General features: G+C 43.9%; 1 protein-coding gene across 3 annotated transcripts in view; it reads right to left on the bottom strand.

The window, feature by feature from the left end:
* The window catches only part of PIK3CG (phosphatidylinositol-4,5-bisphosphate 3-kinase catalytic subunit gamma), a 53,033-nt gene that overhangs the window by 6,773 nt on the left and 21,821 nt on the right, over positions 1–24,439 (bottom strand). For all 3 annotated transcript variants that reach the window (XM_060244722.1, XM_060244723.1, XM_060244721.1), the window contains 4 exons: positions 23,977–24,080; positions 19,811–19,957; positions 9,868–9,958; positions 6,282–6,412 (listed from right to left, as the gene is read on the bottom strand). In XM_060244722.1, the coding sequence (XP_060100705.1) occupies positions 6,282–6,412; positions 9,868–9,958; positions 19,811–19,957; positions 23,977–24,080 (473 nt within the window). The remainder of the gene's footprint in view (positions 1–6,281; positions 6,413–9,867; positions 9,959–19,810; positions 19,958–23,976; positions 24,081–24,439) is intronic.

Genomic DNA, 24,439 nt, shown 5'->3' with positions numbered 1-24,439 from the left:
CAGTTCCAATGAATCCATGTAGAGAGTAACATTGTAGTTATCAATAAAGGCAACTTAGTTTTTTTTTTCATCAAAGACAAGTCTGATCATTTTGAAACTTCAATGAACCCTCCGCTGACACTTATCTCATCAGATCTCAGGAGCTAAGCAAAGTCAGCCTTGGCTAGTTTTTGGATAGAAAACCTCCAGCAAACCACCTCTGAAACATCTCTTACCTTTAAAAAAAAAAGTCTAGCTCACCACCTAGTGCTGCATAATACTAAAAGCACGAGATAGAACTTCTGGCCGCCAGACAATCTTAAAATCTCCTGGCTATACTACACACATTGGCATACGATAGTTATAATTAGGACCAGATTAACTACTGGTCAAAGTCATCAGGATGTGGGTTCATCGGCAGGCAGGTACTTTATATATGGGAAGTCGACCTAAACATAATTTCAGACATGCATGTATAGCATTTTAGGCTTATGTCTTAGAAATTTAATGTAAGACAACCTGTGTTTGCAAATGTATGTATGATGATGTCATGATCCTAGGCCAAGTGTGGCTTACAGGCTCCAGGGAAGCCTGTATTAGTAGCAACCAGGCCTACATCTCCCAGGATCCCTTCTGTCCCTCTGATTGGTAGGGGTCTTGGAGGGGAAACTTGCCCAATGGAGAATAGAGGAGTGGGACCTTGGAGGAAAGGATAAGAATCCTAGCTGGAGAGGAGGAAGTCTTATCTCTAGAAAGACTGAACTGGAGACAGGCTGCAGCAGGAGAGTTCCCTCATCCAAAGAGGGGGTGAGCGAGTTGTAAGCAGAAGGAGGTAATGTGTAATTAGTCGCATCAGGACTTTTATTTTCTTTGTACCGCCTTTACTGTTTTTCCCTTTTTCATTAATAATTTAAAACCACTTGTTTGTTCTTGAGCACTTACAATAGACTTATTATTGTTATACTGCCTGAGTCCTCATGCCTCTTTGGTCACGGAAGAAGGTATTTGCTGAGAAGGAAGATAGAGGGTTTGGGTGGGTGCTTTGGGCCCTCCCAGACAGACCTGCACCAGAGTAGTGGCAGCCTATAGAGGCCCTCCCTGGTCCCCTGCTTATGACAAATGGGTTAGAGCCATTGATACTACTAGTTTTGTATCATTGTTATCACACTTCTGCATCTTTTAATTTATTGGGGGAGGCCTTAAAAATGAAAGTGGCCTGGGCACCTCTTGACCTGTGTGGGCCTGTGTATCATATGCAATAAAGAAAAGGCAAACTTCTAAAGGATACCTCATTCAGGTCTGGGGGGAGCTGAGAGAAAAGCCCTCCACCACACAAGCCAGTGGTCCCCAGTTCTGCTACAGCCCAACACCACAACAAGCCAGCTTTCTTCATGAATTGAGGGAGAGAAAAGTCCTTCCTGTCCCTTCCAAGCATGTGAGCTTTCTTGTCCCAAGTCCAAGTCAGGTGGCACATGTAGGCAGCGCCGGCCTGTGGGCATGTGGCGCCCCAGGCAGGCTCCGTGTCCCCCCCCACCTTGGCCACCACCCCCACCGTGGCCGCCCTCCTTCTGCTCAGTCGCTCACTCCCCCAGGCTGATCCTTACCTCCCCGCCACCCCCAGCCTCCTCTCCTATGCGGCGCTGCAAGCCAGCACTGCGGTTCGTCGCCCTTCCCTCCCCCTCCGAGTCGAGTCAAGTCGAGCCTGCTCCTTACCAGCTTCAATGCAGCTGGCGTGGCTTTTAATGCTCTGAAGGGCCTGCGGAAGGAGAGTTCGCTCCCTCTCCCTCCCAGAAGTGAGGGGAAGGGAAGTCTCTTCTTGTGGGCCCTTCAAAGTATTAAAAGCCGCATTAAAGCTGGTAAGGAGCAGGCTTGGTTTGACTGGGTGGGGATGAGGCGACGGAGATGAAGCGTGGCGCTGGCTTGCAGTGCTGCAGAGGGAGCGAGGAGGGCGGCGGGAGGGGGGGAGAGGGAGGCAGGCAAACTAGGCATTTGCCATGGGCACCGGGGAGGGAGAGCCCAATTCTCCGCCCCCCACCTCCCGGCACCCTAGGCAACTGCCTAGTGGCTCTGCATATAGGGAAAGAAAAACCCTTCCCTTGCAGAGCAAACCTACCAGCTTGCTCTTATCCTAACTGCTGCTGAAGCCTGGGAAAGCAAGCTGGATGACCTCAATGGGAGGGGAGAGAAAAGCTTTCTATTTTTGCTCAAGCAGAGCTCCAGATGAGAGGAAGCTGGCTGACACTTGCAAGGAAAGGGGGGGGGGGAATCCCCTTTCCAACCAAATCTGTTGCCTTTCTCTTGTCTATTGCAGTCTTGGGAAGAAGCAGGCTGAGTGGGAGGAGACAGAAAAGATCTTCTCTCCCTACCCGAGTCCTGCCTGCTGCTTCTCCCAAGTGCTGCTCTGCAGTCCACGACCAAAACTGACTGGTCTAGGGGGTGGGAAAGAAAAGGAAAGTGGATGGGGGCAGTAAAGGAGGAGAGTGGTTAAGAAATGATGGAATGGCTGCCTGAGACAGAGAAATCCTTCCTTTTCTTCTCTTCTTCATAAAATCATAAGAGAAGCCATGTTGGATCAGGCCAGTGACCCATCCAGTCCAACACTCTGTGTCACACAGTGGCCAAAAAACCCAGGTGCCATCAGGAGGTCCAACAGTGGGGCAAGGACACTAGAAGCCTTCCCCCTGTTGCCCCCCCCCCACAAGCACAAAGAATACAAAGCATCACTCCCCAGACAGAGAGTTCCAACAATACGCTGTGGCTAATAGCTACTGATGGACCTCCGCTCCACCTTGAGATTACCCTTCTCACTCAAGCTTCCTATTCCGTATTATCTCTTTCACATCCGCTTTCCCTATGTATTTTTTTTTTAAATTCTCCCCTTGCGCTTTCCCTTTGCATGTCTGAGAGATTTCCTCCCTCCAGCCTTCCTTTCTGTCTTTGTTTTTTTACTCTCCTTTTCCCACCATTTCAGCTTCTTCTGTTTTGCGTGTTTTATCTCTTTCCCTCATTCTTTCTTTTATTGAAAAATTATAATGGGGCTCTATATGCTATGCTTCCTTATTATATGCCAACGTCAACTACTTCTCTATCACATTATATTGTGGTGCAGATTTTGCTTGAGTTTTTGATGTTCATAGTATAAACCAGGGGTGTCAAACTCATTTGTTATGAGGGCCAGATCTAACCTAAACGAGGCCCTGTTGGGCAATGTCAAGTGCCTGGCCATGATGCAATGTGGTCTGATATGCTGAATATTTCGAACCGGGTGTGAAACCTGGTATTGTTCAGGTTGATCTGCTTCCCCCACACTTCGCTTGCTGTTATCTGGGTAACATATTATAGAAGACACTCTACCAACTTGAGACAACACCTCAAGGCCATTGCTAAAGCAAGAGCGATAACCACCTGCATTCCCAGGACACTGGAAGGGAGGGGGGTACTCTCCTGCCCAAAGATCCCCACCAAGCTTTCCCGCTTTTAATTAAATATGTAACAGTTTTGCAGTGCATATATATTGGGGCCATACTGCCTAGAGGCTTTAGTCTTTGCAAAAGCCTGTCGTGCCTTAATGACTGTCAGTAATAAACTTAACCTTATCTCATGATTGGTGTGAGTTACTGAACTGCCAGAGTCCTGATAGGCCAGGCTGGGCCATGTCGGAATGGGCCATGTGTGTCCTTATTTAAGATGACGTAGCAGAGATATAAACTTTTTAAAAGTCAAAGACAAACACGACTAAAGATTTTTTTTAACAAACCACAAAATAAAACATGCTTAAAACCTTAGCACTTGTTGGTCTTAAAGGTGCTTTCTTTGTATTTCTCCCACGGGATTCAGGGAACTGAGCAAAGGAAGCTCTGGCTCTCTCCCTCCCTCCCCAGTGGACCAGGAGGGGGGGGGAAGCCTCAACCAATGGTGAAAATAAAGGTTTTGCTCTGTAACTCCTGTGCGATTGAGCAAGCTTTGCAAAGCAAGCTGAGGTGCAGAAGGAAGCAAGAGAGGGAGAAGGAAGCAGATGACAGCCAGTTGCTCAGGGGCCTGATAGGAGCTCTCCGGAGGCCCGATTCAGTCCCAGGCCACATGGTTGACACCCCTGGAAACAGTTGCTTTATGTAGAGTAGTTCACGTGTTCAGTACTATACTGCAAATACAGTGGGGCTTGATTTTGACCAAACGCAACCGTGCAGCCCATCTACAATGCTTTATGCACTAGTCTGGAACTTCTTTTGTATTTTTCAGCTGGAAGTTGATATCAAATTTTGCCCTTTTCAAAAAGAATTTATGGTCTATCAAAATCTGGCCAGGGTCTCTTTCTTATTGCAATAATCTCTTACCAGTTCTTCAGCTAGGGTTGCCAACTACCAGGGGTTGCAATCAGTCAAAAGAAAAGGGGGGGAGGACACGTATAGGTCAACAGGGGGGAAAACACAGCCACTGTTAAGACCACTGAGTTTGTCTCGGCGGGGAGGGCGGGGTATAAATCAAATTAAACATAGACAAACAAACACTATACGGATACACACAATAAAGTCTTTCTCAACTGTCAGTCTATGTTCAGTCTCCTTTTTTGTTGTTGTTCATATGATCCAAAACCAATATGCAATATTCACAGAGATACAAAATAATATGTGCATGTTGAGATGAGGCCCCGTTTAGAAGCAAATACAGTTTGGATAAAGATCAAATCAAAATGCCATACAATACCTAGAAACACGTCATCTTTTGGCTTTTGGAACTTTGCATGAAGAAGGGTCTACTCCTTAAGGAACTCTGGAAGTATAGATAATGATTGAAGAGGAGGTCATTTTTGCAGGAATGAGACCTGCATTTTTGTGGATCTCAGATACCTTTAGATTTTGATGCTTGGGACTTCTGTATACATGCACATATTGTTTTGGTTCATTTTGGATAAATATTGCATATTGGTTTTGGACCGCAAACTATATCATATGAACAACAAAAAAAAGAAGACTGAGCATAAACTGGTCATTGAGAAAGACTTTGTGTGTGTTTCTGTTCTGCGGTCTTAACAGCGGCTGTGGGGGTTTTTTTCCTGTTAACCTCCAGGTGGTGGTTGGAGACCTTCTGCTATTATAACTGATCTCCAGGTGATAGAGAAAATGGCCTGGAGAAAATGGACACTTTGGAAGGCGGGACTCTGTGGTATATACCCTATTGAAGTCCTCCCATCCCCAAACCGTGCTCTCCCATTCCACCCCACCAAAAAAAATCTCCATATATTTCCCAACCTGGAACTGGCAACCCTGCCTTTAGCATCAATTGACAATGTTACCCTGTGGGTAAAATGAAAGACAGATTCTGCCAGATGAGGGTTTCTTAGCTAGCTCAAAGTGTGTGTGTGTGTGTGTATTTCTTTACGGGTATGCAGGAAAATATTTTAAAACAGTATTCATTTTTAAATGATGCAAGGAGGGTAATGTTAGGTCACAATCCTAGCCAAAATAATTGGCTCCACCTCCTACAACAGCCATTTTGTGGTTGGCTCCCCCCCCCCCCCCCGTGGCAGCCATCTGGAAGTTACACCCACCTTCTTGGGTCTTATTCCAGTAAAAATTCCAACGATGCAAGCTCAGAAAAGTTGATGAGCCCTGGTTAAGGGAATGCCCCTTCACAGGTAAGTCCCAGCAACTTCCACACAAGTACTTGTTTTGATCATTTATGATGATCCTTGGACTAATTCTGAAGGTTGATTAAAAAAAATAAATCTGTACTGAATGTTCCCCTACTTTTTCCTGAAAAATGGGTCTAGTCTTGGGAAAACAGAGCTACACCTTGAGATACTTCCTATGTTTTGAAGATTTCCACAATCCCAAGAGTCTGATACAAAAAGCATGCATCCTTCTCATTTTCCCTTCTGGCTTTCACAATAGTTCAGTGAGGATTCTTCCCTTCAAGGAACAGCAATTTCATCTGTTGCAAGCACTGCGCTCACTACATGTAATTAAAATTACAGCTATATTTTCCTCCTCCTGATCCTTTTCATTAAATATCAAATTGAAAATATCAAGGGAAACCAAAACACTAATAAGCAAAGAATGACATTATATCTAAGTGGGTTTAAAAATAATCTTTACACTATCATATATGCATTGCATACTTAATACAAAGTCAGATAACCACACACTGACATTCTTAAATCCCTTTAAATAGAATAAAGACGATTCATACTTCGGGGTGGGGGAGCTCACTGCTATCCAATTCCAAACACAATAATGTCTGCTAAAAAGACAAAACAAGTGTCCTAAACTGAAAACCAAGATAGGCAGGCCAAATGTGCTTACCTTTTCTTCAGTGATGCACTTCTCCTTGAGCCATTGGTTTAGTACTTCATCCTTAAATGCTCCCGTATTCCCAACTGTGCTTTGCTGGATTTTAGCAATTGTTGTAGCATCTTTTACAATCTCTATCATTCCTATTAAAGGAAAACATGGTGATATTCTCATTATATAGCTTGCCCTAATGCTTTCAAACAGAAGAACCGTTAAAGGAGACGATAACCTGTATGTTGAAATACAAAATGTTATGTTTCTTTTGCAGTTCCCTAGGCCTTTCACAGCGCTGCCAGAACCTAAGTTCTCCTCCTCTCTTTCCATAGTTGCTTTTCTCTAGCCACTTTACAGGCTGTTCTTCCATTTCCCTACGTAGGACCACAGGGTCACACCCTTAAGTTTCATTTTTATTACTACCTATTTATTGGACTTTTGCTACAAATGCCATAATATTGGTATTTTCAGGATTCCTCTTTGGTTTAGACCTATCCCTCTTAACTAAACACCTTTCCAAGACAAATCATGGTACTCACACAATGGTAAAGCAGAGCTAGCCCTGAACCTTGCCCCACACCATGGTCTTTGTAGGGCCCACCTGCTGGGTCCCAAGCAATGTTCCCTCTAAGCTGCAGAGTCCTGTGAGCCAAAATTCTACTTTGTGAGCTACCGGCATTAAAGCTGTGAGCTACTGCATTAATTAGTGTGCTCTGGGGTCATCCTTCCTGAGCTGAGACAAAAAGGTGTGAGCTGGAGGCTAAAAATTTGTGAGCTGGCTCACACTAACTCAGCTTAGAGGGAACATGGTCCCAAGTCTCTAGGGTTCCCAATCCCCCCGCTTTAGCGGGAGACTTCTGGGTTCCCAGCTTAATCTCCCGGTCTTCAAAAATTGAGAAGCGGGGGGTGGGGTGGGGGGGGGAGAACATACCTATAGAGCTCCTGTTGTAGAGCTCCTGAGCAGTTTGTAAAATCCCTGTCCCTTTAAGGCTGGGCAGGAAGGAGGAAACAGGAAGGGCTTCGGAGAACGGCCCCTCCCTTCTTTGCTTTCGTTTTCTCAGCAGGCACAGTTCTCCGGAAGAAGACCAAGTAAGTATTTGTGTGTGTGTGAGAGAGGGAGGGGGATTCCCTGGTATGGAGGCCCTCCCTCCCTTTAGAAAGTGTGGGGGAGGGAGGGAAATGTCTACTGGGCACTCTATTATTCCCTATGGAGAATGATTCCCATAGGGAATAATAGGGAATTGATCCGTGGGTATTGGGGGCCCTGGGGGGGCTATTTTTTGAGGTAGAGGCACCAGATTTTTAGTATAGCATCTAGTGCCTCTCCCCAAAATACCCCCCAAGTTTCAAAACGATTGGACCAGAGGGTCCAATTCTATGAGCCCCAAAAGATGGTGCCCCTATCCTTAATTATTTCCTATGGAAGAAAGGCATTCTAAAAGGTGTGCTGCCCCTTTAAATGTGATGGCCAGAACTCCCTTGGAGTTCAATTATGCTTGCCACACCCTTGTTCCTGGCTCCACCCCCAGTGTCTCCTGGCTCCACCCCCAAAGTCTCCTGGCTCCGCCCCCAAAGTCCCCAGATTTTTCTTTAATTGGACTTGGCAACCCTACAAGTCTCTACTGAGCCACTTCCCCCTACTTCTTGGAAGGACCTGTGGCAAGCGCTCATGTGTAAAGGTCATTATGACTTCTGTCTTTCTTTACACCCACAGTGAGAGGAAGAAGCTGGACAGATGCCCATGGCACAGGGGACTTAAGACAGAAAGGCTTAAGAGACTTCCCTCCTCTATGCAATAGTGGCCCCTTTCCTTCTCTTCCCCCATGTCTGGCAGAGTCTTCAATGCTCCATGCAGAGTTCCTGTTCATGAAAGCTCTCCCTTGCCTTCTCCCTCCTCCAGCCTGTCCACCCCTTTCTCCTTCTGGCTGAGCCTCCAATGCTCTGTGCATATGCTGGCAGAACAGAGTCCCCTCTCCCTACAAAACTGATCTTTCATGAGTAAATGGGACTCTGGGCCACTAGGCCAGGCAGGGAGCTTTAAAGGATGGATGAAGCAGCTGTGCTAGATGAGAAGAAAGTAAGGGAGAGTTTATGTGGGAACAGAAAGCTTGTTTGTTTCTCTGTATTAATCACTTCCTTGTGCTCAGTTTCCATTTCCTGATCCAACTTGCTTGGTCTTCTGTTTAGGGTTCCCACTCACAAGTGGTAGCTGCAGGTCTTCCAGAATTACCGTTGATCTTCAGGTGACAAAGATTAGTTCACCTGGAGAAAATGGACATTGGGAGGTGGAGTCTATGGCAATACCCCACTGAAGTCTCTCCTTTCCCCAAATCCCACTCTCGTCAGGCTCCACCCCCAAAATCTCCAGGTATTTCCCAACATGGAGCTGGCAACTCTAGCTGTTCATGGTCCTGGCCTTGATACCAGTGAGGTCTTTACACTGGTTCCTCTTCTTCATGTCAGGTGTTCACAGCTTAGTGGGTCCCATGCTAAGTGGGAAAGGGGAAGATCAAAGTACTGGAACAAGAGAGATGAAGAGCTTACAGATCAGAATTAAAGGTGGGGGTAGAATTCACAAAACAGTGGATTGGTACTGTAAGGCAGAGACAGTCTTTGGTGGTTTTCTCTTGGATCTCCCCTCTGCACAAGTGGTATACAGGTGTGCAGTGCCTAAACTTGAGAAAATTAAAACTGTCATGAATTCTCAAACCAGGTCTTGATTTGGGAAAGATGTCACAGATCACCAGGGACATCACATGCAATGATCAATGTGTGTCCATGGAATGTGCTCAGTGGTACTGAAGACATTAGCTGAGGGAATAACTGCACTCCCCCAGTGGCAACTGCAATAGATGCAGCCTGCATGTTGGAAAGTGGTGTCAAGCCACAGCCAACATATGGCAACCCTGTAGAGTTTTCAAGGCGTGAAACAGGTGGTTTGCCATTACTCGCCTCTGTATGGCAATCCTGGACTTCCTTGGTGGTCTCCCATCCAAGCAACCCTACTTCGCTTCCAAGATTTGACAAGATTAGACCTAGTGTGGATCATCCAGATCAGGGTGAGTTACATATGTAAGCATTGTAAAAATGCTTGTTCTTTAAACTATGCAACGTGCTTTCACCAGCATATTGGGCCTAGCCTAAAGACTCTACAGGAGGTGCTTCCTACAGGGAGGCTGGGCGTGGGGTTGCCTGGCAACAGGGCAGGAAAAGGAGGGGGAGAACTTCAAGAGAAAAAACAGCCAGAGAAGAATCTGAGGCATTTTTTTCTTTGGATGGTGATAAAGAATTTCTAAAGAAGATGTCCATTCATGTGATATTAAAGTTAACCAATATCTACTTCACAGATCAAGAGCTGGTTGAAGAATACACACAATGTACAGAGGACATATATGAAGTACTGCAGAACTTGAGAACTGAAAGTTATTTTTAGGATGTAATTTAATTTCCTTCATTCACATTCCTCTTCATGGAACATCGTTCTAGTGTAAGAAAGAATCAAACATGAAGGATGTATAACAAACCAGTAACCAATACAAATCCAAACATTACATCCCATGCGCAGTGCAATGAAGAGTGAAAGCCTGATTTTAAGGGCCCTTACCTATTTTATTTCCTGTAGAAATACAGCCATATGGCAGTAAACATAAATCCAAGGATTCTTCTTCCCAGATTGACTCCATTATTCGTAGAATCTAATAAAGGGGGGAGCAATAAAATATTTTATTGTGATGGTTTGTTTTCATTTAATAGTACCAACTGATTTTTATATCACCCTATATTATTTCTATTTTTTAGAAAAAACCCAAAAGAACAAACTGCCTGAGCTTACTGAGAAACTGGGTATAAATGTCAGATGTGTACAAATCCTTGCTCTTGTATACTTGAATGATCTTCATCTTGAGAAAACCCACCACCTCCCAGAAAACCAGGCAGAATAGCATGCTATGAGAATAGCTCAAGGGCAGCTTGAAAAGCCACCATATTGTATGTCAGAGTAAGGAAAACCCACACATGGAGAGGAGGGGGAATACCACCCCAAAGGATTTCAGGGCTACTCAGCAGTAGGATGGAGAATGCCTACCCAAAGGATAGCGAATTTTCATGTAAAAGTGAGGCATGCATCCCATTTGAAGCACAAAACAAAAAAACAGGTTTCCTACCTGTAACTGATGATCTTCGAGGGGTCATCTGTGTATTCACACTCATGGGATGAAGCGCCAGCGCCGATCCCCGATTGGTAATACAAAAGTCTGGGATTTTTCGCCGCCTGACCCTGGTGGGCATGCACAACAGCCCCAGTGCGCATGCTCACCCGTTGGGCGTGAACATCACGCCAGTTCCTTCCCACCACCGCCTATCTAGGATACCATGACCGGCAGCAGAGGGGAAGGAGGGCGGGTAGTGTGAATGCACAGATGATCACTCGAAGATCATCAGTTACAGGTAGGAAACCTGTTTATCTTCTTCGTGGTCTCTGTGCTTCACACTCATGGGAGATTAGCAAGCTAGGCTTACCTGGAGAAGGGCGCTGGCGGTTATGCAGAAGTACCGGTTTGAAGGACCAGGGTACCCAGCTGTGCTCTGCAATGCTTCTGGACATCCAAGGCATAATGTCGCATGAAGACATGAGGAGATGCCCAGGTTGCAGCTGAACAGATGTCCGCCAAGGAAGCACCCTTCAGAAACGCTGTGGATGTAGCCATAGCCCTAGTGAAATGCGCACAGAGTGGCCCTGGCAAGGGACGCTTAGCCAACAGGTAGCAGAGTTTAATGGTTTCCGTGATCCACTTAGAAAGTCTCTGTGCAGAGATCTTAAAACCCAACCTAGGGGCTGCATAGGAGACAAATAGATTGGGATCCTTTGAAACGGCTTGGTACGATGCACAAAAAACAACAATGCCCTCTTAACGTCCAGGGCATGCAGACACCTCTCTTCCGCAGAAAAAGAAGGGTAAAATGTAGGCAAAAACACTTCCAAATTGAGGTGAAAACTAGACACCACTTTAGGGAGGAACGAGATGTCCGGGGCCAAGGATACCCCATCGTCCTGAAATGAGATGTATGGAGCATCACACCGCAGAGCCACTAACTCACCTGCCCTCCTGGCTGTAGTGACGGCCACTAAGAAGGCAATCTTCCAGGCGAGAAGATGCAATGGGCAGGTAGCCAAGGGTTCAAAAGGCTGCCTCGAAAGCCGTTCTAGGACCAACGGCAGATCCCAAGCAGGAGGAGGAATCTTAGATGGCGGGTGGAGCCGTATAAGACCCTTCAAAAAACATGTTGTATGCTGGTGTGTGAAAACCGATGTGCCATCCATAGGATCGTGATGAGCCGAGATTGCAGCCAGATACACTTGAATCGAGGAATGATTAAGCCCAGCATCGACAAGAGTCAGTAAGAACTCAAAAAAAAGTTCAAGACTAACCTTACGGGCATTGACTTCCCTGTCCCCCAGAAAAGTCAGGAACTTAGACCACTTTCCCTCATAGGAGCGGCGAGTTGACAGCTTTCTTTTTGTGTATAAACAACTTTTATTATTCTGCAACGTATTGTAACAATAATATTCGTCTATTAATAAGAACTTCATGCCAATACATCACATTTTCCACCTCCCTCCCCCCGTTTTCGTGACCTCCCCCTGTGCATTTTAAAAATTTCAAAACAAACTAAAAGGTAATTTTCAAATTAAGAATCTTCATAAAAAGAAGAAAGAAAAAAATAAAAAGCTATAGTATACCTATGGCAAAATAACTATACCTTTCAACTATAATCCTTATCAAACTAAGTTGAAAAAAACCCTTAGTTAATAGTTTCATTATTTAACAGTAGTCTATTTGTTATCCCTCTAACTTCAACTATTATAAAAAAATCACCAAATGTCCTTTAACTTTCCATTGTTTTTCAACCTATTTTTGAAATTTACCCCAATTTTAAATTTCTCTAAGTCAAGTTCTTTTAAGATTCTTGTAAACTCGTCCATTTCACTCCTGTGCATAACTTTAATAATCCAGTCCCACTTTTCTGGTGTTTTATCTTGCTTCCACATCTGCGCATATAATGTCCTTGCAGCTGAAAGCATGTACCAAAGTATCATTCTATCTTGTTTCAGAAATTTTTCCATTTGTAATCCCAACAAAAAGATTTCTGGTGCCTTCTTGATGTTATAACCCAGAATCTTTGCGATCTCTTGCTGAATCATTTGCCAAAATTGTTTTGCTATTTCACAAGTCCACCACATATGGCAGAAAGATCCTTCATGTTTTTTACATTTCCAACATCTATCAGACACCTGATTGTTCATTTTTGACAGTTTCTTAGGTGTCATATACCACCTATAAAGCATTTTAAAACAGTTTTCTTTTATATTATAACATGTGAATATCTTCATAGAGTTCTTCCATAAGTACTCCCATTGTTCCATCTGTATTTCTTTGTTTATGTTAATCGCCCATTTTATCATTTGAGATTTTACTACTTCATCTTCTGTAGACCATTTCAACAATAATTTATAAATTCTTGAGATCAATTTTTCGTTATCGCAATACAGCATTCTTTCCAGTTCTGTTTGTTCTTGTCTTATTCCATCATTTTTAATATCCTGTTCAAGCAAATTAAGAGTCTGCTTGTTGCAATTGAAACCAATTATACTTATATTCCAATTCTTCCACCGATTTTAGTTCCACCTTACTGCCGTGTATTTTTAACAATTGTTTATATGATAACCATTTCTCCTCTTTGATATCTGAATATAGCTTTATTACTTCTGTTGGCACAATCCAAAGCGGTTTCCTCTCATCCCCAAATCTTTTGTATTTCAACCAAGTTTTTAACAAACTACTTCTTATATAATGATGTAAACAGAAGCCATCCATCTTACTTTTTCCCATAACACAAGTATGCATGCCAGCCAAAAACATTTCCTTGACCTTCTAATGTTAATAATTTTCTATTTAGTAACGTCATCCATTCCTTTATCCACACCAAACAAACCACATCATGGTATAGCTTTAAATCTGGTAAATGGAAGCCTCCCCTCTCTTTTGCGTCTGTCAACATTTTCATTTTAATTCTTGGTTTTTTGCCAGCCCATACAAATTCTGAGAGTTTCCTTTGCCATTTATTGAATTGCTTATTATCTTTCACTATTGGAATCGTTTGAAACAGAAACATAATTCTTGGTAACACATTCATTTTATTTGCTGAAATTCTGCCGAACATAGACAAGTTCAACTTATTTCATTTTTGTAGATCTCCATCAATTTTCCGCCAGAGTTTCTCATAATTATTTTTATACATGTCAATATTTTTTGTTGTTATTTCTATACCTAAATATTTTACTTTAGAAGTCACTTCACATTTTGTTATATTTTGTAGTTCTTGTTTAGTCTTTGACATATTTTTACACAAAATTTTTGACTTCTCTTTATTTATATAGAAACCTGCCAGCTCTCCATATTCTTGTATCTTACAAAGCAGCAATGGTATAACTTGAGTTGGATTTTCATTTATAAACATTACATCATCAGCAAACGCTCTATTTGTAAGAAAAACATTTCAATTTCAGTCCCTCCATTTCTTTATCTTCTTGGATTTGCATAACCAATATCTCTAAAGTCATTATAAATATCAGTGGAGATAGAGGGCAACCTTGTCTCGTACCTTTACTGATTATCATTTTTTCTATCAGATCCGCATTTATACAAAGTCTTGCTTATTGTTCAGTATATATTGCCTTCACCATTCTTACAAAATCTTCTTCCAATCTCAGTTTTTCCATCACTGCAAACATAAAATCCCAATGTACATTATCAAATGCTTTTTCTACATCAGCAAAAAATAATGCTACTTCTTTTTCAGGATGTTTCTCATAATATTCAATAATATCTGTCACCGTTCTAATACTATCTCTAATTTGCCTTCTGGGAAGAAACCCTGCTTGCTCTTCTTTAATATAATTGTTCAAATGCTGTTTCAGGCGTTCTGCTAATATTCTGGCATATATTTTGTAATCATTGTTAAGTAATGAAATTGGTCTATAATTTTTTACATTCGTGGCGTCTCTATCCTCTTTCGGTATCAACGAGATTACGGCTTCTTTCCAAGTATTAGGTATTTTCCCATCTATTCTTGTAGTATTCATCAGTTTTTGAAGTTTTGGTAATAGAGTCTCCATGAGGACTTTATAAAATTTTGCTGTGAAACCATCTGGACCAGGAGCTTTTCCCAATTTCATTGAATTAATTGCCACCTCTATTTCTTCCTTTCCAATTGGTTCATTTAATACCGTCTCCATATTTTCAGTTAAGAGATTTATATTAATTTTCTGTAAATATGCATCAATTTTTTCCTTATCCACCATTTGACTTTTAAACAACTTGGCATAATATTTATAAAATTCTCTTTTAATTCCTTCCTGGTCAACAATTTCCTTATCTCCCAAAATGATTTTATTAATAATTTTATTTTTCCTTTCTCTTTTTATTTGCCAGGCTAGGTATTTTCCAGGTTTATTTGCTCCTTCAAAAGATTTTTGTTGAAGTCTTTTTAAATTCCATTCCACTTCTTGGTTTAACAAATGTCTCAATTGACTTTTTAATATTCTAATCTCCCCTATAATTTTCTTTTTCCCAGGCCTCTTTTTAAGTTCCTTCTCTTTCTTTCCGATCTCACTTTGCAAGTCTCTAATTTATTTATCCTTGGCTTTTTTATCTTTATTGTTCACTGTAATTAGGATGCCCCTCATTACTGCTTTATACGCATCCCACACCGTTTGCAATTGAATGTCCTCATTTTCATTTATATGAAAAAAGGATTTGGTCTCCTTTTCCAGAGATTCTACTACCACCTTATTCTGCAGCAAGTCTTCATTTATCTGCCACCTCAAAGTCTTTTTTATGGGTTTTGCAAACCATATTAATGGATTGTGGTCAGCACCTACTTTAGGAAGAATCTCTATTTTTTGTTGTTGTAAGTCCCAGATTTTTTGTAATCCATAACATATCAATCCTTGAGAAAGAATTATGTCTTGCTGAAAAGAAAGTGTAGTCCCGTACTTTAGGGTTAAATTCTCTCCATGTATCCACCAGACTCTCTTGTTTAACTAGTTCAAAAAATGACTTTGGTAGTTTTCCTTCATTGTTTTTTTCCCCTGATCTATCCAAAATATTTTAACTGTTCCATTAAAATCTTCCATTAGCATAATTTGCTCATATGTCACTTGATCTAAATGTTGCTTAATATCCTTAAAAAAAGAGTCTTTTGCTCCATTTGGGGGCATACAGTCCCAATAACAAAGTTTTTTTTATGATTCAATGTCACTTCCATCGCAATAAATCTACCATCATCATCTTTAAAAATCAACTTTGGGTCTAGTTCTTGCTTCACATAAAAAAACCACACCTCTTTTTTTCTCTTTAGCCGATGAACAAAATTCCACACCAAGTTGCTTATTCCATAAAAATTTGTAATCCATTTGTTTAATATGTACTTCTTGTAGACAAATTATATTACATTTTTGCTTCCCAATCCAATGAAAAGTTGCTCTTTTTTGTGGTGAATTAAGTCCATTTACATTCCAAGATATTAATTTGTAATCCATCATGGTTTTCTGTTTTTAGCCTGTACTCCCAAATTCTTTATGCTCCTCTAAAAACTTTGTCATGTCTTGAGTGGTTGTGATGATAAATCTCTTCCCTTTGTATTCAAAACCCAGGCCCTCTGGAAGTATCCATCTGTATCTTATTTCACTTTCTCTCAGCTTGTCAGTCCGTTTTTTATACAATCTTCTGTCATTTATAACTTTCCTCGGCAATTCTTTCATAATTCTTACACTACTACCATCCACCTCCAGTTTGTGCTCAAACAACCATGGTCTTTGTGAAGAACCTGGGGGCTGTGGAGAGCCCAAAGGGGAGCACCTGGTATTGGAAATGGTTCGTCCCAATGGCAAAACTAAGAAACCTCCTGTGACTGGGGAGGATGCTGATGTGGAAATAGGCATCCTTCAAGTCCAGGGTAGCCATCCAATCCCCTTTGTTGATGAGTAGAAGGATGCTCTGTAGAGTCAGCATTTTGAACTTCTGATAGGCGATGAATTCGTTCAGTCCCCTCAGATCCATAATCGGACGAAGTCCCCCATCCTGCTTGGGAACCGTGAAGTATCTGGAGTAAAACCCCTGACCCCTGAGATGGTCGGGAACAGGTTCTATTGCTAGCTTGCTGAGAAGATTTTGAACTTCCTCCAGTAGAACGGCTGTAGGGTGTGTGATCACCAATCTGGGATGAGAAGGGGGCTGAACAAATTGTATCGCATAACCCTCCTGTATGATGGACAAGACCCACTTGTCACTGGTAATCCACCACCATGCTTGCAGAAAACTGTGGAGGTGGGTGGGCCCAGAGGAGGGGGGGAGAAGTCAAAGTCCCTGTTTAGGGTTCCGGTTGGTCTTTGACTTTCCTATGTGAGAGGAGAAGGAAGAAAACTTGGCTTTTCCTCCTGCAGCGAAAGAACTCTTGGCCTCATGCTGTCCCGCACGCGGTTTCCATGCAGATTCAAGGGATTTGGTCTGGTAGGGCTTCTTAGGCCACTGCTTGGACCCTGGATGAGGCCTGCCAGAGCGAGGGGAAGATGCAGGAACTCCCAGGTTTTGTGACGTCTTAATGCTCTTGTCCATTTCCTGTAGGACTGCATTAGTAGTGGAGCTAAAGAGAACCTCACCTTCAAAGGGGAGATCCTCAACCCAGGATCTGGTGTCTAACTGGATGGTGGTGCACGAAGCCAGGAGTGACAACGCAACGTCATAGCCGAGGTAAGTGTCTTAGCTGCAGTGTCCACCATGTGTTTTGAGGCCTGCAGTGTCCACCATGTGTTTTGCCAGGAGCATCCCCTCCCTCTGAGCCTTTTTGGCCAGGTTACACTTATCCTCAGGCAGAGCAGCTAACAGCAGTGAGAGTTGCTCCCAGAGGGAATACTGGTGTCTCGCCATGCAGGCAGAGTAGTTTGAAATTTTTATTCTCAGTGTGCCCGCAGAATAAAAGCACCTGCCGAAAGTATCAAACCTCTTCCCCTCTTTATCTGGAAGTGAGGAGTGGGTCTTCTTAGCCTTGGAAAAGAACGACACCACCACAGAGTTGGGGCGTGGATGGTTAAAAAGAAACTCTGCACCCTGTTCCTGGATTCTGTACATATGATCCATACGTTTGGAAGAGATTGGGGTTGAGGCAGGCTTGGACCAAGGGTCTTTGATGGCTTGCAAGATCACCTTAGTGATAGGAAGGGCTACAGCTGTTGAAGTGTCCTTTTGCATAATGTCAAAGACTATGTCGTCAATGACCGGTTGAGGCTGGACCACTAGCAGAGACAAGGAGTTCAATATCCTTTTATTCAGCTCTCCATAGGATTTTAAATCCTCAGAAGGGGAGATAGGGAGATCTTCAGCTATCCTGGATTCTGGGGAGGACCCTTCTTGCTGATGACCCGACTTGTCCTCCTAATCGTCATCGGACGTTGACAGAGAGGAAGGGGCGCTCTCCTCAGATGGTAAGCCTGGGGCATTTACAGTAGGCCTAGTTGAGGAGGTCTGCTCAACATCGGGAACACTGGAACGTGCCGGCTTCCTGACTAACTTCAGGATCGAAGTGGGCATTGATGAATCCCGTCAACCCGGTGGAGAATGCGTGCGCAAAGACTCTGGAGTAGCGTGAGGCTTCAGAACACTGATCCCAATCTGGGTTCTGAGGAGGGTATCAAGGGTATGGTGAATGATAGGGATAGCCCCCAAACAGATAAGCCCACGGTCGTGGGTCCCAGTTGGGCAGAGGATGCGGACATCGAAAAGAGTCCGAGGTCTTCCCAAGCCAATCAGGCTGAAGCATCAGCGGCATTTTTGGTGTCGAGCGGTCCTTCGGCTGTGAAACATCTAAGTCCGATGCCGAACTCGGATCGCCACCCTCCCTCGAGCCTGCTGATGGTTCTGTAGGGTCAGCCTCCTGATCAGAGCCAGAAAGAGAGGTATGTGGAGCATCCATCAGACCCGAGGGGCTCTTCGGTCGAATCGGTGAAGCAAGGATTTTTTCCGGAGGCTCCCCTGAAATGATCGCCAGATCCTTCGGTGGCGGAGAAGAGGTCTGTCGATCTTGGCATCTCTTCTTCTCCTTCTTATGTTTCCTGGGCTCAGTGGAGCGAGAGTCCCAGATCCCTCTGGCCTTCTTGGCCAGTGTCGAGGGTTTTGACTGGGATACCGAGCCCGCACGCTTGTGGGGACAGTCGGCTCCCTGAAGTAGTTGAGTCGGTTGGCTCAATAACGAAACTGGAACCAATGTTGACGCCGGAGTGGCCATCGAAGCATTGGTCGACACCAATGCCGACATCTGTGGTGCAAGAGCCGATTTCAGCAGCGCCGCTGAAAGTCTTGCAGCTCGGTTTTTCCTCGTCTGCTTGGAAAATTTCGAGCAGTGATGGCAGGACTCCACCTGGTGACCTTCCCCAAGACACAGTAAGCAATGAGGATGTCCGTCGGGAGGAGGAATCTTGCTCCCGCACTTAAAGCACCACTTAATAAAAAGGATGGTGGGAGGGGGGGGGAAACCCTGAAGGGTAGCAACTACTAAACTAATAGTCTCTCTCTCTTTTTTTCCCCCAATAACAGGAACGAAGAAAAAATGAAGAGAAACCTGGAGAGAAAAAAGGTAAGTAACTAACGACCGGAGCAACCACGAACATGTCTATCCGACGTGGCGGTAAAGAAAAAACTGGCGGGATGTTCGCCCCCACTGGGTGAGCATGCGCATTGGGGCTGTTGCACATGCCCACCAGGGTCGAGCGGCGAAAAATCCCGAACTTTTGTATTACCAATCGGGGATTGGTGCTGGCGCTTCATCCCATGAGTATGAAGCACAGAGACCACGAAGAAGATCATAAACCTATGTATCAAATATCAAAAATCTGGAAACATTTTCAGTAGCAGACCTTCATAGTTTCTCCTGCAGGGCAAACAACAGTTTCGGATGGGGGGACTTCCTCCCATAAAGCCAGCTTGCTCTCGTGCAAGTTGATCTTCCTGCTCTAACCAACCTTTAAATTTGTCCAAAAAATGGCCAGTGTAGAGTTGGCTAATGGTAATAAGCAGACTTCTATGCCATATTAAAACAATAATTGGAAATACAGCTGTTAATGGACACAGGAAAAAAAACGACACACATCTTTGGATCCTGTCTAAATTCTAAGCAGACCATGAATAAAACTCATCTATATTTTTCTTTTGAACAAAGAAATATTGTTTTGGATCCTGCCAAAATTTCCACTGGATTTCTGCAGATGGAACGATTTCTGTCAGTGGAGCATCAGGTCTTCCCCATCTCACTGCAGCCTAAAATCTTGACCCCCTGCCCATTGTTACTGCTAAGAGGAATCTGATTTCTGCAGCAAGATGAGGGAACTGGCAAAAAACACCCCCCCCTCCATCAGTGGGAATGCTCAGTGAGATCCTATCCCCTTATCTCTAAAGATCAACTACCATTTCAATAGCAGACCATGTAGACAATACCTGTAAAATAAGCATATCCTGTCGCAAGTCATCTCCATGTTTGAAGATAATGCCAATTGTTTCATTGGACAGGGACGTAGGATCTGCACACTTAAATTCTAGCCAAAGTGGTTTCTTCTTGGATGCCATTATTTTACATTTTTCTATCTGCAAGAGACACATTTATGTATTTCATATGGCAGTAACAGATGCCTAAAAACTAAAAGGCTGAAACAGGCATTTTAAAACCAAAATTAATTTGCTAATTATCTGCAAAATTAATTACCTCTAGTCAAACTATGTTCAGGGAGCGTATCCCTCTGTTTATAATCAAGTTTGCTTTTTCAAAACAAAAATCAATCCTTAAGAGTGTTATGATGATAGCATAGCAATGACAAAGGCTAAACTCAGGAGCCCTTTGGCCCATCTAGTTGTCTTAGCACCTAGCTCTTGCGCCACTTCTTCTTCATACAGCTTCATAATTCCCCCTCTATAGTAAACTCAAATTCCAACTGGTGCAAAATGCGGCAGCGTGGCTGCTAACTGGATTGCCTTTACAAGCAAGCAGTCGGCCAATGCTGTGCATACTGCACTGGTTACCAGTTGAGTACTGGATCCGCTTCAAGGTCCTAGTACTAACATTTAAAGCCTTACGTGGCCTGGGACCGACATACCTGAGGGCGCCCACATGAGCCCCGAAGATTCCTGCAATCTGCCCATCAACATCTTTTGGCCATCCCTGGACCAAAGGACGTCCAACTTGCCTTGACCAGGGCCTGGGCTTTTTTGACCCTGGCCCCGAACTAGTGGAATCAGCTCCCCGTGGAGATCTGGCCCTTACCAGATTTGTTACCATTTCGTAGAACCTGTAAGACAGAGCTATTCCACCAGGCTTTCGGTTGAGGCAAGTGGGCGTCCTTTATTTTCACTGCCTACATCATCTTTATCCTCCCCCACAATGATGTACCATCTGAGTTATTATATTTGAGTCGATAACTATATTGTGCTCTGCAATATGAGCCCGCCCTGCCTTTGCTATATTTACTGAGTTGTGTTGTTTAATTGTATTTTATTAATTTATTGCTATATTTTAACTGGTTTTATTATGCTGTAATCTGCCCTGAGCCCACTTGGGAAAGGGTGGAATATAAATCCACCAAATAAATAAATAAAAATAGAATCTGGAACTCACTCAATTCACTGTCCAGTCCAGTCTATGCTTACCTCAGAATAAGGCAATTACATATTACTTGATTTATCTTTAAGTAAACATGACTACCATAAGGCTATAGAAGAAACTTGGAGAAATAAATTCCAACTTGGGATACATGGAAGAAGAGAAACAAGGCCACACTGTGTCAAAGCCTGCAGTAGATCATAAGCAGAACCTTGCTGGATCAGACCAATGCTCAGCATTTTGCTTTCAGTACCATTCAACTTGAACAGATCACAAGTAAAGGCCCAAACTTCCCCTGTTTTGCCCCCCAATAGCTCCGGGCAGGATAACTGAATATGGAGGCTTTATTTAATCACCTACTAGGGGCCACTGATTGACTATGTAACTTTTCTAACACCTTTCCAAAAGAAGCTACATTAGTGGCTACCATTACATCCTTTGGCAGAAAGTTGCAAAACTGGGATGTGTAAAGAAGTTATCTTCTCTCTTGTGAATTTGCCTCTTATCAACTTCATAGGGTTCATCTGAGTCCCAGTACTACGGGAGAGGAAGAAAAAGTTCTTGCTGTATACACTTTGTTGTATCAAGTTCTACTGAAATCTGGACTCTACATGATGGCTTGGTCTTTATAACTTTTAAGTTATTCATCTGGGAACAAGCAATCATGGTTTCAACATCTCTGACACCAATACAATCTAGGGCTTTTTACAGAATTTTACTGGTCAATCCCACATTCTCATATTTAACAACCAAGGGTTTTTAAAATTTCTCTCAACAGGCTGAGAAAGAAGTTAATGAATACAGGACTTAGATTACACATTTCTTTTTTGTCATCATATTTTTTCTTGTATTGAGAGTGTTTATTTTCTTAGCTGTCCCCACATCATGATTTAAAGAGAAAGGGTGTGCAATGTACTGGGTTCGGACACGAGTAACAACCAACATACTTTATTAGCTAGTACATCACAAAGACAACATGGTGGGGCCGGCTCCCCATTTATATACATTCACCCGGAACAACCCACTTCCCAGTCAGGTCCAATCCAGACCAGTTAAACTTCACACCACAGATCTTCATAGGCGGTTTATAGCAGTCCCTTGCAGTCAGGTGACCTGTGGGTTCCCGCTGGTCCCATTAGCATGGATAGCCATGCTGTAATGTAAATCCAGGGACCAAAATGCAAAACACAACAATCCTCCCCCCCCCCTAGTTCAAGCTGCATAGTCTTTTACGTAGGCAGGTGGCCGCCGCTCCCTGTGTGACCGCCGAGGCTCGGCCGGGGGAACGGGAGCTGCTGGAATACGGATTGGCGGAACCGGTTCCTCACTGTTGGGTGAGGGGGGGAAGACCCACCCTGCGACTATGGCGGCAACTCTGCCCGCTCCCCTGCTGGAGATGAACCCCTAGAGTCACTACGAAACTCCACAGCCAGCATGACTGAAACCGGTGGAGTGACAGCCAATGGCGCTGCCCCGCTCTCTCCATCTTCCTCGTTCCCAGGCTCCTCTGGTTCTGCGGGCTGGGCGTGGTGGCGCAGTTGATTGATGTGCCAATGGAGGAGCTGACCTCCCTCCGTCGAGACCTCGTACGACTGGGACCCGGTGACACACAGCACTTGGGCTGGGATCCACTCCGGACCACTTGCAAAGTTCTTAGCATAAACTGGGTCCCCTGGGAAAAAAATCCTTGTGGCTTGCCTATTCTCGGGTGAGTTTCTGAGGTCCGGGGCCTGGTCTGGATGCAGCCTGTCTAACCAGGTGATCAACCTCCTCCCCATTAACAGCTCTGCTGGGCTCTGTTGGTAACTTGGTTTGGGGTGGTCCGGTTCCCGAAAAGGAAGGTGGCCAGTTGGGGGTCCCAATCCCCCTGCATGATGCACCCCAAGGCCTCTTTTGTCGTGTGGACCATGCGCTCTGCTTGGCCATTGGTGGCCGGGTGGAAGGAAGTGGACCGTATGTGCTTAATTAGGTACCTTTCCAGGAACTCCCAGAAGGTAAATGCGGTCCCGTTGTCTGTGACTACTGTGTTTGGGATCCCATGCATGCATAAGGCCCTCCGAAGGGCTCCTTGTAGCCCTGGATGATGTGGAGGCAACGGAAATCACCTTCAGCCACTTTGTGTAGGCATCCACTAATATAAAAAATATCTGCCCCGGTATGGCCCTACAAAGTCAAAATGAAGCTGGGACTAGGGCATGTGACTAGACTCCCAGTGGTAAGTGGGGGGCACTGGCTGGGATTTCTGGCAGGGCTGACACCTTCTAACCCATCCCTCTATTTCCTCATCCATCCCCGGCCACCATACATAGCTACGAGCCAGGGCCTTCATACGTACTATCCCTGGGTGCATCTCATGTAAAGCTTCAAGTACTTGCTTCTGGAGAGGGGGGGGCGGGAACTGCCACACGGCTACCCCAAAGGATGCAACCCTTGTATGCCAAAAGTTCATCCCTGCACGATGCAAAGGGCCTGAACTCTGCATCAATCTTGCCTGTGGGCCAGCCCCTCCCCACCCAGTCAGAACCCCGTGCAAAGATACAGTCTCAGGCCGTGAACCAGGCAAATTCAACGGCGTGGAGGGATCTCTCTGTCAGGTCCAATCCAGACCAGTTAAACTTCGCACCACAGACCTTCATAGGCGGTTTATAGCAGTCCCTTGCAGTCAGGTCACCCGTGGGTTCCCGCTGGTCCCTTTAGCGCGTGTAGCCGTGCTGTGATGTAAATCCAGGGACCGAAATGCAAGACGCAACAGGTTGAAATCTACTGTAGGGCCAACTTGAAGAAATCTACCCCCACCAAAATACACTATTTTTTCTCAGCTTCCTTTTAAACCTCTTGTGGCCCAAACTACTTTTTAAACTTAAAGATTAATTAAACTTGGAACACTCCATGAGGTATATGCCCAAAGATTAATAAACAAGACAGTAACTTAGAGATGTACTTGCAAGTTAAGATTGCAAGTTAAATGCATTTTTAGAAATACAGAAATGAAAGTATTCAGCATATTTACCACAAGGGCTCCCGCTTTCAATCCAGGATCATATGGAACTCGAAAACATTCAGGAAATTTATTGTCTTGTAGTTTCTCAAGTTTTTGTTTGAGTTGTATGATAACTAAAAATTGTCAATTAGAAAAAAGTTCAAAAATTAGTTAGGAGCGAGCAGACTGCTTTTTCAGCGTTATCTGTGAGTTGAAAGAGGGATTCTGTTTGTGGAATGTATAATCAGCTCACTTTCACCTGTTTGCAATCAAGATTATAAAACGTATTGTTTCAAAAAACCTGTTTGTCATGAAGTTCTAGTCAACTTCTAGTACTCTCAAGAATTCCTGTGCATCTCCAGCTTTACCTGATGAGACTTTTGATGGCATCCTGATCTACATTAAAGGTAAACTGTGCTGTCAATTCACAACTGACTCATGGAGAACCCACAAAGTTCCACGTCATGGGGCTTTTCAAAGCAAGAGATGAGAA

Source organism: Heteronotia binoei, chromosome 8 (genome assembly GCF_032191835.1).
Source record: "Heteronotia binoei isolate CCM8104 ecotype False Entrance Well chromosome 8, APGP_CSIRO_Hbin_v1, whole genome shotgun sequence".
Lineage (NCBI taxonomy): Eukaryota > Metazoa > Chordata > Lepidosauria > Squamata > Gekkonidae > Heteronotia > Heteronotia binoei.
The sequence above is the reverse complement of the archived record's forward strand: the minus strand, read 5'-3'. Positions and strand labels throughout refer to the sequence as shown.